Source organism: Argiope bruennichi, chromosome 2 (genome assembly GCF_947563725.1).
Source record: "Argiope bruennichi chromosome 2, qqArgBrue1.1, whole genome shotgun sequence".
Taxonomy (NCBI): Eukaryota; Metazoa; Arthropoda; class Arachnida; order Araneae; family Araneidae; genus Argiope; species Argiope bruennichi.
This window is the reverse complement of record NC_079152.1, coordinates 145,197,369-145,213,202: the sequence shown is the minus strand read 5'-3', so window position 1 is coordinate 145,213,202 and position 15,834 is coordinate 145,197,369. Positions and strand designations below refer to the sequence as shown.

General features: G+C 29.9%; 1 protein-coding gene across 8 annotated transcripts in view; it reads right to left on the bottom strand.

Moving 5' to 3' along the window:
* Nucleotides 1–441: 441 nt before the first annotated feature.
* Nucleotides 442–15,834, bottom strand: part of LOC129991030 (semaphorin-1A-like) — a 631,522-nt gene continuing 616,129 nt past the window's right edge. For all 8 annotated transcript variants that reach the window (XM_056098199.1, XM_056098198.1, XM_056098197.1 and 5 more), the window contains 2 exons: nt 8,405–8,524; nt 442–7,104 (listed from right to left, as the gene is read on the bottom strand). In XM_056098199.1, coding sequence (XP_055954174.1) covers nt 6,746–7,104; nt 8,405–8,524 — 479 coding nt within the window. In that variant the 3' untranslated portion in view covers nt 442–6,745. The remainder of the gene's footprint in view (nt 7,105–8,404; nt 8,525–15,834) is intronic.

The following is a 15,834-nucleotide window of genomic DNA, read 5'->3' as shown; positions in this document are numbered from 1 at the left end:
GCATTTCTCTGTGTGACGAAAGGACTATTTTGATCAATGACTCTTTTAAAATCGCCTGGTTAGAGTTATTTGAACATCCTTTAAAATAAGTTTAGGATCTTATTTCACAGAATGATGTATCTTCGTATAGAGTCAGGCAGGTTTGTATATGCCGTCACAATGTAGTTTACAATAATAATCTTAAGTTCGTTTGTATCACAAATTTGAATATGCCTGATTCTTCTTTCCAAGAATTTCTTAAACCTCTTCCTTTTGATTTTTTTTGAAAATATTTTTGAAAAAAATGTCTTGCTAATAATTGTCGCGTTTATAAGTAATTATAAATAGCAACATCAAATACAGATAACTTGTAGTAGTACACTGTAAACTCCAAAAATGTATAAAAATGTGGAAATAATTTAGAAATCAATAATCAACTACAAAAAAATCACGCATAAACGCTTCTAGTTGTTTTGACTTTATTGTGAGAAAACATTTACAACAGGCATGAGAACACAGATGACAAAGTAATATTTTACCAGCAGTTGACATTATTTAAATAATCATAGGACAAGCTATCTTACCATCAATGTATGTCAAAAACCACTATTGACAAAACTCAGAATTTGATTACACATGTCTGAATTGAAAACAACACTAAGTCTTACACTTCACTACCTTTGTTAACACCGACTAGGCCTGACAAAACTTGAAGAATGGATGGATGCACGAAGGCAACTGCGATTGAGATTTGAAAAATTTATTACTGAAATTTTCTTTTTTCTACCGGACAGACCTTCACAATATCAAGCCGAAAAAATTTTCAATCGAGTATTTATTTTCAATAGTCATGATGAAATTTGTAATTTTCCAGTTTTTAATAATCTTTCAATCGAATATAACAAGAAATGCCATCTTGGAGAAAGATTCGAATTGTATAGTTAGGCAAAGATAAATTGTCCTGAATAAAGATCTGAGTATAGTATTTTCAATATTTGAATACAATTTAGTAAACAAGTAATGGATATTCTGTGCAATGAAACTCAAAACTTAAATCGAAATCTGCATAATTTCATTGTACTGTTTTTATTTTACAAAGGATCCATAATACTAATTATGTCATGTGCTTGCGATTCAGTGGCTCTTTGCAATATTATAGGGGCCACGGTGGCCTGGTGGCAAGGTCTCGGCTTCAGAACCGGAGGTTTTCAAGTTCGTGACCGAGTTCACCAAAGAACCATCGTGTAAACGGGTCTGGTCGGGGCCAAACCTCTTCCCGCTGGTGTGGTGTGGAATTTTGGAGAGGGGGAGGTGCCAGCTGAGATGTCGTCCTCATCATCTGACTATAGTTCAAAATTACGAGGTCCGTCCCAAAATAGCCCTAATGTTGCTTTAAAAAAAGGGACTTAATACAACTAAACTCAATTTTGCAATGTTCTGTCACTCTGAGTCGTCAATAGAGTTTTTATAATAGCTGAACAATATCGTACTTCCAAGAAAGCAATGCCACAGAAAAGTTCATTTTCAAAATTGTTGTAACATATCAAAATTTATTGAATCAATTTTTATGTTTTTATCTCTTTTTATCTAAAAACAATTGATTTTTGGCTTGGTTACGAATTTCATTGCACAAAATCCGTTTTTTTAACTATGTTTTATTAACTTTATAATTGTCTTCCAACTTGAGATCTTGAAGGTGTGCCGCGCAACTAGATGAGTATTAATAAACACGATTGTCTGTATCGATTATTCTGACTTTTGAATCAGAATCGAATGCTTTTTAAAGATGTTTATAAAACTGCACCATTTATGTCGGATATTTCTGTAATTTATTTAATTTAAAATTCTAGATAATTTAAATACAACTCTAAGAGGATTATTATATTCGATTCTTTTAAGGTTTTCATCTTGAAAAGTTATCCATGGACTTTCAATTAAAACAATTCGAAAAATTAACAGCCTCGTCAATGGACCAAACAATTATTTACGAAATAAATTAACACATTAAGAGGAAATGCGTTTAAACTTCAAGTTGAAGAAAAATGTTCAAACAATTTTAATTCGGCACTTTTACACTATTCCTTAATTACTATTCACATTCCTTTCCATCAAATGTAAAAAGAATGATTTTCCATATTATACGATGGAGACACAGTTAATAAGCTTATAAAAAAAGCTAAACACTGTAAATTTATTTTTGTGAATATGTATGTTTATTTACAAAAGTTTATTCGGAATATCTCAATTGCAGTTGCTTAATACTATACTTTGATTTAATGCCTCACAGCGGATTATTTGAATTATTACACATTAAAATGCTGTTTACTCCATTTTAGATACACAGATTTCTTATTTGTTTATACACTTTTAAAACTCTACGGCAATATTTTCGTTTGCAACTTAGAATGAAAATTTCATACCTTGCTTCTTTTTCTTTTCTTGCATAAAATATGAAAACTTTTCAACTAAAATTTCATACAATTTATCCATAAATGTTATGGAAACGATAAAAAGGACCCATTGCGAGAGAAACTTATTAATAAAGAAATCAATTCTGAATTATAGCATTTTTTTTTTGTTGTGCGTTATACGAATTCTGAAACAATATAATTGAGTTATACCATATTTTAAAGGTTATAAATGTTACATTTTTTTGATTTAAATAAATAAAAATCTAAAGTGCAACTTTTAAATGAAGCTTCCGCAAATTATAATTATAAAAATTGAAGGAATACTACGATATTTTAGAGATATAAATCCGAATGAAAAAAAATATATAAATATGTTTAGGAATGGAATGTTTATTCGTTAGAAAAATTGGCTTTATAAATTTTTCTTTTGCAATTATTTAGAATATAATACTTGATTTGAAATTGAAATTACAGAATAAATTGAAAACTGGAATTACAAAAAAAAATCCCATGGATTAGATTTTTTAAAAAAAAATGAAGAAATAAGAATTAAAATTGTCTGAAGAAAAAGCGTTTTCAGGCTAAATCCAACAACCTACTTTTACACAAATAATTCTGTAATTTATACAAAAGAAATGCTGGGAAAAAATTTGAAACTCATACTGTTCACACATAGCTTTTCAAGTACGCTGCACATCTTTTATTTAATAGACAAGGTTTATTAAAATGCACAACGTTTTTTCCTATACTAATTTGATATTTCACTTCAATTTGTGCGACTATCGTCGGCTGCTACAAGTTAACCGCCTTTGATTTCAAATCTATATACAGCATAAAACACAAAATCTATCTAGCGATAGGCTAGTTTCGCAAAAAATTATTTGTAATCGTATTCTGGGTATACATGTTCGTATAACTAGAAACAGAAAGAATTTCTTTATACGAAAAAAATGCACATATAATCTGTTCAGCGATCAGCAAACAATAAATGTCGATTCTTTTACATTTAAATTCATAAATATAATTATTATACTAAATCTTCCAATGCAAAATCATTTCGAGTTTTATGCATACCAATTAAGTCAACAAAATAATTGATACCATTACATTTCATTTATCAACAAAGATTGCTATAAGATATAGCTTGCTCCATCATTTTGTGATTATTTAATTTTTTCTGCAAGTTTTACTTTAAAAAGTCGTTTGCGCCATCGATTTACGATTATTGAATTATAATCTCAGGTTTCATCCAAAATCGTTTGCTTCCTGATTTATGGAATATAATAATATTTGCTTATTTCAATTTATTTTCTGTTTACGCTGAACAGATCATAATTTACTAGTAATTAATTCTTGCCAAATCTATGTACTTTGAATGAACGAATCATTTCTAAATGTCTGAATTCCATTTTCTGTCTCAGCAGTAGCTCTAAACAATTTTTACTCGTTTTGAATTTTATGGTGAAGTGTATGAAAAATCTAAATTTTAGCACTTCACTTATGAGAATTGATTAATAGTTACAGAAATAATTATGAGAAATAGTTGAAAATAACTAATAATAATAATAAATAATGATTAATAAAATACTTTACTGTTTAAAGATAATAAATGGAATAAGGCATAAATCAATAGTGTTATTATCGAAATTTAAATCCAATCTATCAAAATGGATAATTCTTACAAGATAAATTCTTTCATAAATGTTTTAAATCTTCAACCTTCGAACTTGTCCATGATTGACTAGATAATTACTGATCGTAATAGCTTGTAAATTATACTGCTTCAATTTTTTAGGGACCGTCACAAAATTGCATATTTACAACAAAATTCTCCAGGACAAGTGAGTAAATAAAAGAAAAGTGAGGAATGTACTGACCATAACACTAAATTCTGCTTTTATCAATTTAAATGACATGAAGTGCCAGTTTATGTACAGAAAAATGATCACATTAATAACGTCTTTAAAAATAAGAATACGTACCATACAAATAGAGACGCTGAATTTAACAATTACAATAAATGATAAAATAAATTCGACACACATGAATATTATAGACAGCATGCAACATAACGCTATCGGTTACAGTTTAACAAAATTAATCACAGATTCAAGTAGGTCTCATTCAGTAGACGCACAGATGTTTCGCAGTTGGTTGGATTTTGAAAATGAACCAACGCAGTTTCACGATTATCCAATATAAACAGGACTAGCAACACAAATGACACAAAAAGCTGGTATTCTTAATTCATTTTAACTTCTTAAAGCTAGCTACTCGTTATTCAAGTTCTAAATGGTGTCTTTAAATTATTAAATTCGCAATTGCTAATTAATTCAATACAATAGTCAGAATATTGTTAGGAAAACATTACACAAGTGCAACTGCGAAGTCTTGCGTCTGTTATTTAAAATATTTTACTAAAGCTACTATATATATATAAAGCAATAAAAACACACAAAATACATCTTTTACTCACAACTGGCAAAGTTCATATTAAAAAGAGTTCAAACTTGTTTTTTAATAAAGAAAGCAAACAACCTTAACTTTAGTTAAAATTTGTAAAATAAGAAATTAATTTCACAAAGTAACAATTCATTTTAATTATGATTTAAATGGCTCAATTTTTAATCGTTCTTTTTCTCTAAGGAATTGTAAACTGAAATAACAAAGTCTAGCATTTAAGATTAGAAAATATTTCATGCATATTCTTAATAAACTTCTAACGAAAAACCAAATTACGTAAGTAAATCTATCTAGCATTTTTAATAAATTTGTATAGTATTGTGATTAACAGCTTTCTCATAGATTTCTATTTATAATAAAATCAAACTCTAAGATCATTTCATAAAAAAAGGGAGTAGAAAATTTTAATTAAAATTTTTTCCATATACTGAAATATGATCTATAGTTATAAGATTTTTCATTTCAGACCTTCAAAAAATTAAAATATATGCATAGAATGAACTTTCAACTAGCGATAAGTATATTTATATAATGTATATATATAATATGTATATATGCGTCACATTTATATAGTAATAGTTTCTCGTATAAAAAGCAGATATTAATTTATTGCAAGCGCTGAACGAGTGAGAAAAGATCTTATGTATGGGAGTTTACAGAACACCCCTTGTGACTTCTTACATACAGTCACGGTTCAGAAAAGTTTAAAGTTTACTTTTTTCTAGAAAAGCCAAAATAACAATGGAACAACATGGAACGAATCGCAATGGGAATACATTCCTATTTCTTACGATTGGATTTAGAACCAGTGAACTTCTTGGCCATCTTTTCATTATTAATTTTATAAATTCTCATCATCAGAATTTGATTTCAGAAGTTCGGTCATAGACAACTTTTTGGGAAAGTTAGTTCCGTGTTGTTCTTAGTTACACCTTATTTTTTCAGATGATTGGAAACTAATAACAGATAACACACGCCCACACAGTTTTCACACATTTGTACAAAAAGACTTACTGCATAGTTGATGGCAATGTGTTTGCCAATGAGTGATGGATGTCATGTATCATCAGTATAGATGTTAATTACATAGAAATAATATTTCAATGACTGTATAGAATTAATCTTTTATAGCAGTCTGCAATGCTGTGGCACGACAGTCGCAAGCTAAAGTCACTTCTGACGGTAAACAAGAGTCAAAAAATTCACAAAAATTACAAAGCTTTCCGAACTGAACGTGGCAAAAGTTGCTGACAAAATTCCTGCGAGGACTTTTCAGTTTATTCAATCCTGGTTGCACAAGTTTGTTTTAAAGCTAAAACTGAGAAGTTTTAACAACTAGTGGCAGAACATATTAGAAGTCAATTTCGGTTCATCTGCAAATACTAGTCACACAATTCAGAAACATCAGCTTTGATTACCACATTCATGGATATCAGTCTCAATGGAAAAAAAAATCTTTGGAAGAAACTTGAAAAACGGAGGGGGGGGGGATCTTCAGAAGAGTCCAATAAAAAGCAGGTTCACGTATCTGGATCGATGTCATTATTCATCGAAAATAATACTAAACGGAGTTGAGTTGCAAAGGTGCGCTTGTTGTATTCGGCCACCATCGGTAGCAAACAGCCTCAGCAAAAAAATGGATTCACAGATCGATAGTTAGTTATTAAATTCACATAAACACCAATATCTACAGTTGTAAGAGAGAAAATAAAATTGCTTGATGTGATGAAAGAAAAAGAAACTAGGCTGTCGGTGAAATTCCACGCAACAAACTCTTTCTTCTTCTTCCAGAAACTGGTTGGCGATTCAATAAAACGACACACACCAATACGCAGACGACAGATATTTGCCGTGAGGGTCTATTATCCATCACAAGTCTTCATCTCATTCGACTATAAGTAGATTTTTTTGACTTTTTGGATAGGCTTATTGTCCGCCGAGCTGTTGGCCGTCTTGCCGCTCTTGGGTGGCACGTTGAGGACTAAGTTGATGGGCTTGTTGTTGACAGTGGCTGGCAGGAATGTGTCCAGGTTTCTGTGGTCCATCCGAGCGTTGTGCTGCTGCTCCAGGTAGGGCCCCTCATCGTAGGGAGACTCGATTTCCTCATTGCGACACCTGCGGCTGAAGATGTAGCCGCTGATGAACCCAACCACCAGGGACGATACGATACTGGAGGTCACAGCAATGGCGAGAGTTTCAGCCGTGTAGATGAGATGGTAGTCTCTGGAGGCATCCGGAGCGTCTGGAATAACTGCAGAGAAAAACGTTTGTTACGTACGAAAATGGTACTAACATAACTAGGAAGATTTGTGAGTGTTTGTGTTATCTCTTAATGTAAGTAAAAGTAAGGAATATGGTTAATAATGGATCGAAGAAAAAAAAACATAAGTCATATTGTAATAAAAGAAAGATCACTCATCATGCTTGAGTTGATCTCGCCTTAATGACACTCGAAGATAAGAGATATTGTTTTTAAAATATATTTGATACTCATGCTACAGAATATAATGCTTTAACACATTGTAAATTTACTTCTTAATGGAGTCAATTCTCGTGATATTACAGAAACTAAGAATGTTCTTTAATTTATTTCGTGTTGCGAAGTCATGTCTTTTTTACTTTTAAAAATATTCACAATCGATCACAAAATCAAATTGATATGGAAATTGATTTCATTAATACTTTTTTTAAAATCTAAAGATCATGCTCGTCCTTTACAAACCATATGGCATTGAAAAATAAAATAATAAAAACCTACCCTCAAAATTACATTAAGGGTGTAATAAACATACATAGACGTGAAAGTTAAATTAATAAAAACAAAATATGTCAATTTTAATATTATATATATAATTTAGTTTACTTTAGTTAGATTAACATTTTATTTTGCAGCAAAATAGAACCATTTTCAAACGGACCTCGTAGTTTTTATCAGTAAGCAAATTATGAGGAAATAAGCTAGAAGTGTCTTCCATGATTATTCCGTAATTTCTATTGAATTTATTTAAATAAATAAATGGAAACAAATTATTTCAATTATAGACTATCAATGAAATCTTATCGCAAATATGAATTTAACATTTATTTTAAATCTAATTACGATTCTTATTTCTAAAAGAAAAAAAATTAATGCTCTTTAGATTTTTGATTATCTACAACTTAAAATAAAAAATAAATATTCCATAAGGATTTAAATAGATTTTTGATATTTTTAATAACATTGAATCAGCAATATTCTGTTCCCGAATAAAATGAAATTACTGAAATTATTTCAATTTGACAATACTGATTTAATTAAATTTATATAACTAAAATAATGCTTCCATATGGAACAATACGGTGCTTTATTTAAACAAATTAATAAAAAGAAATTCGAAAGGAGTAGTTTTTAAATTCTTAAACTGACTTGTGCCTGTAAATAGTTGCAAATGTACATAAAAATATTCCCTTCCTTTCTAAGAAAGGGAACATTTCCTAGAGAGGAAGGGAAATTCTCTATTCTCTTCCTTTCCTTCTAATGGAAAATCTCCGAGTGTAAATACATCACTTACTGTTTGGTCTGATGTCTGGGTCTTCTTGTGGAGTAGGCCTGCCTCCGAGGTGGTTATCATGGCGGCTTGCCGACTGATGCGGTGATCGCTGAGGACTGGTCTCTTTGTTCAGAGGACGACCTATAAACGAAAATAAGGAGAAAAAAAATAGATTATATATTTAAAATAATAAAAACAAATACCGAAAGAAATATGGGAACGAAATTTTCGACAAAAAGTAGAAAAATAATTCACTTTTTAAAAATATGAAGTTTGATTAATAATTTATAGAAATTAAAAATGAAAGAATCAGAGGCCTGTGTTTGTTAAAAACGTTTTAAAGGAATTAGCCGGTTAACAAAAAGTATCAAAGTTTATCTTTCTTTGCAATAGTTTTTAAAAATTTGAAATCCACTATGAAACCTGGCTTAATTATATTACAATGTCTAGCACCACTAGTAATAAACTTCCACTAATGAAAAGAATAATTGAAATAAAAAATGTCACAAATTATTAATTCTAATATATTTTCCATAGTAGAATCATAGGATAGGATTTCTAGAGTAGGATGATTTTGTATAGTATATGATTAAATGAGGTATATTTGCACTATATTTTAATATAGTATAGAAATGGATTTTAACTATCCTTAAGGAATTTCTTATCGAGAATTTTTGAATTTATTCTTTTTTCATTTAAAAATATAATTTCATACTGCATTCATTGCAAAATTAATAACACGTGTACATAATACAAAGAACCAAAGAGCAATGAAAAAATAAATGTAAAATTAAAAAGAAATCTACGATCGCAAATTTCAGGTTATCATGTGAGAAAATTATTATTTAAGTCATTATTTGTCTTAATTAATTCAAGTCATTAATTAGTTTAAACCGATTTGTAACAATCACGGGACTTATCTATCAGTCTCTATCCCATCCCCCCCCCTTTCTCTCTATATATATAATGATAATTTTTTTAAACTTTCATTTTCAATTTTTCTAGCTAGCTAACAAAGTTTTGGAACTCGACCGATTTTGAGATGAAATAACAGCTATAATGTCATAGTTCTACGTCAACCTTTTAAAAACTGCGTCTGCTGTCAAAGAAGCATACGTAATAATAAAGGAATACTGGTAAGAGCAGGTCAACCTTTTAAAAACACATCTGCTTCAAAGAAGCATACGTAATAATCATAAGTGTATTTCTTCGTCTAACAACATAATCGTTGAAATCCAAAAGCAAATTAAAAACCTGAAAGATAAAAATATCTGAATAGTTTTTGCATTTGTTCGTGGACGCACGGGCATTTATGGAAATGAGCGGGCCGATTGGCTTGCAAAAGCTGCCACTAAGCGCAAAATCGACATTGACGTTAATATTCCTAAATCCTTTTACAAGAAGATTACGAGAGAAAAAATGGTGGAGTCGTGGAATCAAGAATATCTCCTTTCAAATAAAGGGAGTTTAACAAAGAAATTTTTTCCATCCATTAATAAGAGACTATCATGCCATCATTTTTATACTAATTACAAAATAACCCAATTTCTAACTGGTCATGGTAACTTTAAAAGTTATTTGTACAAATTTAATTTGTTTCCGTCATCTTCCTGCGATTGTAATATTGGTGGGGAGGAAAATGTTGAACATGTGCTCCTTCTATGTTCCAAGTAGGGATTGCAATACCGGACCAAAATTTCAATACCGGTATTCGGTATTTTATAGATCTTAATACCGGGATACCGGTTTTAATACCGGTATTAGAAATTTTAGAAAAAGAAAGAAAACAAGGTGTTTCTTTGTTTTATTTGCCAGTTTTATAAAAGAGTGTAATATCACAATAAATAATATGGAACTTATAAATTATAACAGTATATAAAGAATCACAAAAAAGTAAAGAAACAACTTATTTATTTAAATCACAAAAAAAAATTGTAAATATCACTATTCAGTCTGTGGTACTAATACAAATTTTTGAAATATGATCTTAAAAAACATAATGCATCAGTTGTACTGTCATTAAAGCTGAAAAGTAATTTTGTGTAAAAATTACCAGCTGTCGTAAACGCTCTTTCGGCATCTACGTCTACGTTCTTCAGATAGTGATTTGTGCTGTTCATTCATGATTGCAACATGAAATTTATTGTTGCATTAGCTGTTAATAAATTAAAATCTCTCCGACATAATGCCTCTATAGTCAGTTTTATTGGAAGTAGAACTGGTATAGTTCTGGATATTAAGACGAATTCACTGTCTGAAAAAATTAATTTGCAGGTTTAAGTTGATTATTGCTTTTTGGATTGGATTTCTAAATTTCAAAAACCGTTCCATCATTAGGAGTAAACTGTTCCAACGTGTCTTAGAATATATTATTGACATATATTCTGTTTTATTTTCAGTTAGTATATATATTTTTAATATGAAATTTTTTGTAGGGGAAAGTTTAAATATCTTAAAAATTTTTCGAACTTTATAAATTATAGGAAGCAATTCTTGATGGGTTAATATTTCATCCTCATTAGCAATATCTTCTTCCACAATTACATTGTCATTATCATCATTGTCAATATCACTCTCACTCTTACTCTCTTCAATGTCGGAATCCGAAGTTTCTATATCTACAATATTTGGATTCTTCTATTCTTTATTTTTTTGGTATATTTGGTATTTACTCCTAATTGAAATCCATGAGCAAAGCACAATTGCTGATTTGCACCAATCAACTTTCCAAATTTTTTCATAACTGTTGCTCCATGAGTCGTTATAGATACAATATCTTCTTTCAGGGATAATCCATGTTTCGCTAATTTAGATTTAAGCAATTAATTAAGCCATTAATTAGCTAATTAATTTCGCCAGTTGGGGAGACATAAAAACAAAAACGTATACTATCTTGCTATGTTGGCGATCCCTGTGGAGACAATTTAAAATATTTCTAGTAAATACCGAAAAACCGGTATTTAAACTTGTGAATACCGGTATTACGAAATTGTAAAATGGCTCAAAATACCGGTATTCGGTATCCCAGTATACCGGTATTGCAATCCCTAGTTCCAAGTTTGTCAAAGAAAGACAGATCCTAAGACTGGCTCTCAAGCATATGAATATAAATTGGCCTACAGAGTTTCACCAACTTATTTCCACTAGAAGTGTTTTTCAAAATTTCTCTAAATTTATTGTTGACATCTGTAATCCTTCATAACTGTTAAATTTTCTTCTTTTCTTTTTGTTATGTGTTATATACTTACTTCTGTAAGCCCCGTGTGATACTTTGTGGTTCACGGGGTTTTTATAAATGTTCAATAAAAAAAAATACTGGTAAAAGCTGGTAAAAAATATATATGCGATTAAGAGATGATGATGAAAATTATACTTTATTCATTGCCTACGCATTTCGAGCTTCAATATTCATTGCCTAAGCGATTTCGGGCTTCAAAACCGCCTAACCAAACCAACATCATGCTCTCACATGATAATAAAAATTATATAAAACACATTAAGGTGTGAACCAAAAAAATTGTCATCCGTCTATTATTCTGTTAAATGTTTCCTTCATTCTTCGTCTTAATAATCGAGATGTTTTTGAAATTATGTTGGGCCACCTTTTTTGTAATATTCTTTGCGATTAATGTCATAAAATGTACTTCAAGGGTTGTTCAACACATATTAGAATTTTAAAGTGTCGTTAACCTTAAAGAAAATCGAATCAGTGTTGATCTATTTTAAAACATAACATCCAAACTAACGACAGACTATCACAGCAAAAATTAACAAAATTGTCACTCCGAAGTTCACAATAGACTTCCATATCAAATACTAAGAATAAACATTTTATTTGGTAATTTTAACTCTTGAATTTGATTTGAGAATAATCAATGAAATATCTCCCAAATTTAAGAAAAGTTAAAACATTCAAGTAAAATAGGAACGTTCAATTATCCATAAAAATTGCCTAAATTAATTATTTTCCTTTTAATTAATTTTTCAACATAAATCCTCAAATTTAAATAGCTTGAAGAGTTTGAGGGCTGTATCAAATACAATGTTTTTTTTTCACAAAAAAGTTTCCATTTGCGATTTTTTTTGAAAAAGAAATAATATACCTTCATTTTTCATCGATAATTCTTCTCGACTTTAAAGTATGAAAATAATTATAAAAATTGAGGTGTAATAAAAGTGAATAAAAAAAATTAATAGAATTATTTAGTCAGTTTCAGTGATATATTTTAATTCAAGAACATATTTTAACCCTCAGCACTCGGATGGTGCCTCTCATTAACCATCAGGAAGGTACATCGCTTTGACGCTTTATTTATTTACTTTTCAATTTTGATTGTTAAAAGCGTCTACAGAATGTTAAGAAGAAAGAATTATGCATTTTTATTTTTCGGCACATACACAATCCCTTGTATAATTTGAATAATTTTGCATCGAATTACTTTTTCGAGCGCGAAGGGCTAAACTATTTTTTATTACGAATATTGATACAACTTTCATTGGTTCCTTTAAATGATCCAAATGAGAGTCATGATCAGATATTTAAGAAGATCATGCTTTCAACTTTTATATAATTACTACTGATTTGTATTGCCTTTAAACCTAACAAGCAATATAAAAAGTTGATATTCTACAAAGGAAAAAAAATAACAGATGTTTCTATCGCTGTTAATTTTTTGGAATAATATATGCGATATGAGACAGATAAGACATAAAATATTCATTCGTATAATTTTATTTAATGACTTCAGTAAGGTATGTATAGTAATAATTAAGAGGAATAATTTTTAATTTTAATTCTTAACTCTTCATAAATGTTAAAATTTAATAAATTATTTTTTTTGAACGAAAATGCGATAGTATTCTATGAATAAAATCCTTTGCGATAAATTAATTATTCAAATTTAAAAAAAAAAGAAATTTTAATTAAAACATTTAGAGGCAATATCGTTACCAAGTGTTGCTATACAGATATTTATACAAGTTTAAATGGGATTTATACTCTTGAATACTTTGAATTCCATTCCAGAATTAAATACTTTAAATTCCACTAGTAACTGAGACATGCAGCTCAAAGAGAATTGTAGTTAATTGTCACGTGTCTAATAAAATAATTAACGAAGTCTCTATAGGAAGGGAAGGTAAGATGTAAACAAATTTATCTTTCGAAAACAGATAAACAAATTTATTTAGAAGTTAGATTCGTATCGATTTTTGTCGAACCTATACACAAATATTTATTATTTTGATTTCGAATTAAATACTTCCTTCTACTATGTATTCTTTTTAAAATTCTTCTTTGGGTAACGTATCTCTCCAATTTAAAAATTCGTCTTCATTTCATTTTAAATAATTTATAATTTTATTTATTTTTATTTGAGATTGCTCATTTTACATCAGGAGAAAGTAAAGAGACAGCAGTTGAATCGGATATATTGGATTAATTCTTAAAAAGCATATTTTATAATTCATGAAGTTAATAAGGAATTTATCTAAATTGTTAGAATGTATTTAAATTTCACAAACAAACTTAATTATCCATAAAAATATCAAATCAGGTTAAAGATACTGAAGCTGACAAAGCTTGTAGTACTGGCATAGACAATGGGTCAATATTCGCCAGAAAGAAATGGGCTTGACACAGTTTCGTTAATGACGATTCCGAGAATCTAAAGATTTTAAAATAAGATGAAACAAATAATAAATAAATAGAAAACGTACATCAGCACTGAATTTTTTTAAATGTTATATCGATACATCTAAAGATACCCCCCCCCCCTTCGACAATAAATTTAAAATGCAAGTAGTCTCCATATCCGATTGAAGGTTGCGGAGGCCTAGTGGTAATGTTTCAGCAACGGAACCAAAAGGTTTCAGGTTTGTAACCCGATTCCATCGAAAAACTGTCATGTAAGAGGGTCTAGTGCACGTTAAATCCATCAGGACCGATCGTCTTCCCGCTGGTGAGGCGTGGAAACTTGGAGACAGGGAATACCAGATCAGGCGCCTTCCTCGTCATCTGACACGGTTCACAATTAAACGGAACGTTAGCTGAATTGAACTGGACTGAACTGAACCCATACACGATTGATTATTGAGGGTTTCAAGTTTAAAACCCGTGATATCTCGAGCCTGAAAACTAATTTTCCGGATTAAACTATAGTGGTCAACATGCCAAATTCAGTGTCAGGGCAATTTTAATCAGTTGACCAAACATGGACAGGACATGGTCTGAGAATTCTTTCATCAATATATTTTTGAATTTCTACAGACCATTCATTCCCTTCATTTTATATGTCTCAATTTTTCTGGTAATAGTTTCTATGACCTTTTTAAAAAAAAATTTTTTTTTACTAAATATAAAAAAAGTATTATAATTATTCAAAAAATTCAAAACTGAGCTTTCAACGAATCTCCACATTTCTGACTTCCGAAAAACTCAGCATTATGTCTGTCTGTCTAATACATTTTGAGAGAGATGGGTGAAATTCGATCTATGGGTATTAGACCATTTTTGTAGATTTTTGTCAAATTTTAAATGAGATCTATTAGAATTCCTCTGAATATTATCTATTCAGAGGAATTCTGTCTCTCTGGCTTTTTGGATACAAGTGAACTGGATAACAACAAAGTCTGAAGATCTAGGCAGATAAAAGTTCGAGCAGAGTTTTTGCATCTAAAATGTAGATTTTTATTAAGAAAAGAAATCTGTCAAAGGGTTCACTGACTGTCGGTCTGTATATGCCTCATAAACGGAATAACTCATAAATACAATAAATGGCTTAAATAAATGAATTTTTGTATGTGATCTTGTGATTATAACTGCAGTTAAAATTCACATTTTTGTTTCAAATGATAAGAAAAATGGCGTCCAAAATACATATTCTCATGAGAGATTCAGTAAAAATGGTAGATTCAAGCCAAAGATCTTTATTTTATTACAATTGATTGCTAATGCAATGCAAGGCATTCGCGCCCAATTTTCATAATTTTATGCGGGGAGAGGGAGATAAGACTTTTATTTTAGAGTATGCGATAAACTTTCGGGGGGGGGGGAGAGTCCACTCGCGTTTGTTTTGCTTGTTAACCCTTAAAAGGGCCATTTTTTTCAAGTCATATTATGTCAAAATATTTTTAGGCTTGAAATTAGAATAAGAAAAGGGATTCATTTAGCTTATTAAATAAATTTAATTTGATTAATTTATAATTAAGTAACAAATCAAGACACATTATTTTGTCTGAGATAAAGAACTGAAGCATCTAAGTTTCTGACTTACTAAAAAAATTTGTCAGAACTTACGCCAACCTACATAATTTCATACAAAGATTGATAAATTTGGTGGGAAGCATATTTCCCACGGCCCTAGAAAGGGTTAAAATATGTATTCAGTTGCATTTTGTTCATGAGTATAAATGATATCTAATTCTTTTTGAATTTTGTGTTTTTTTAACCC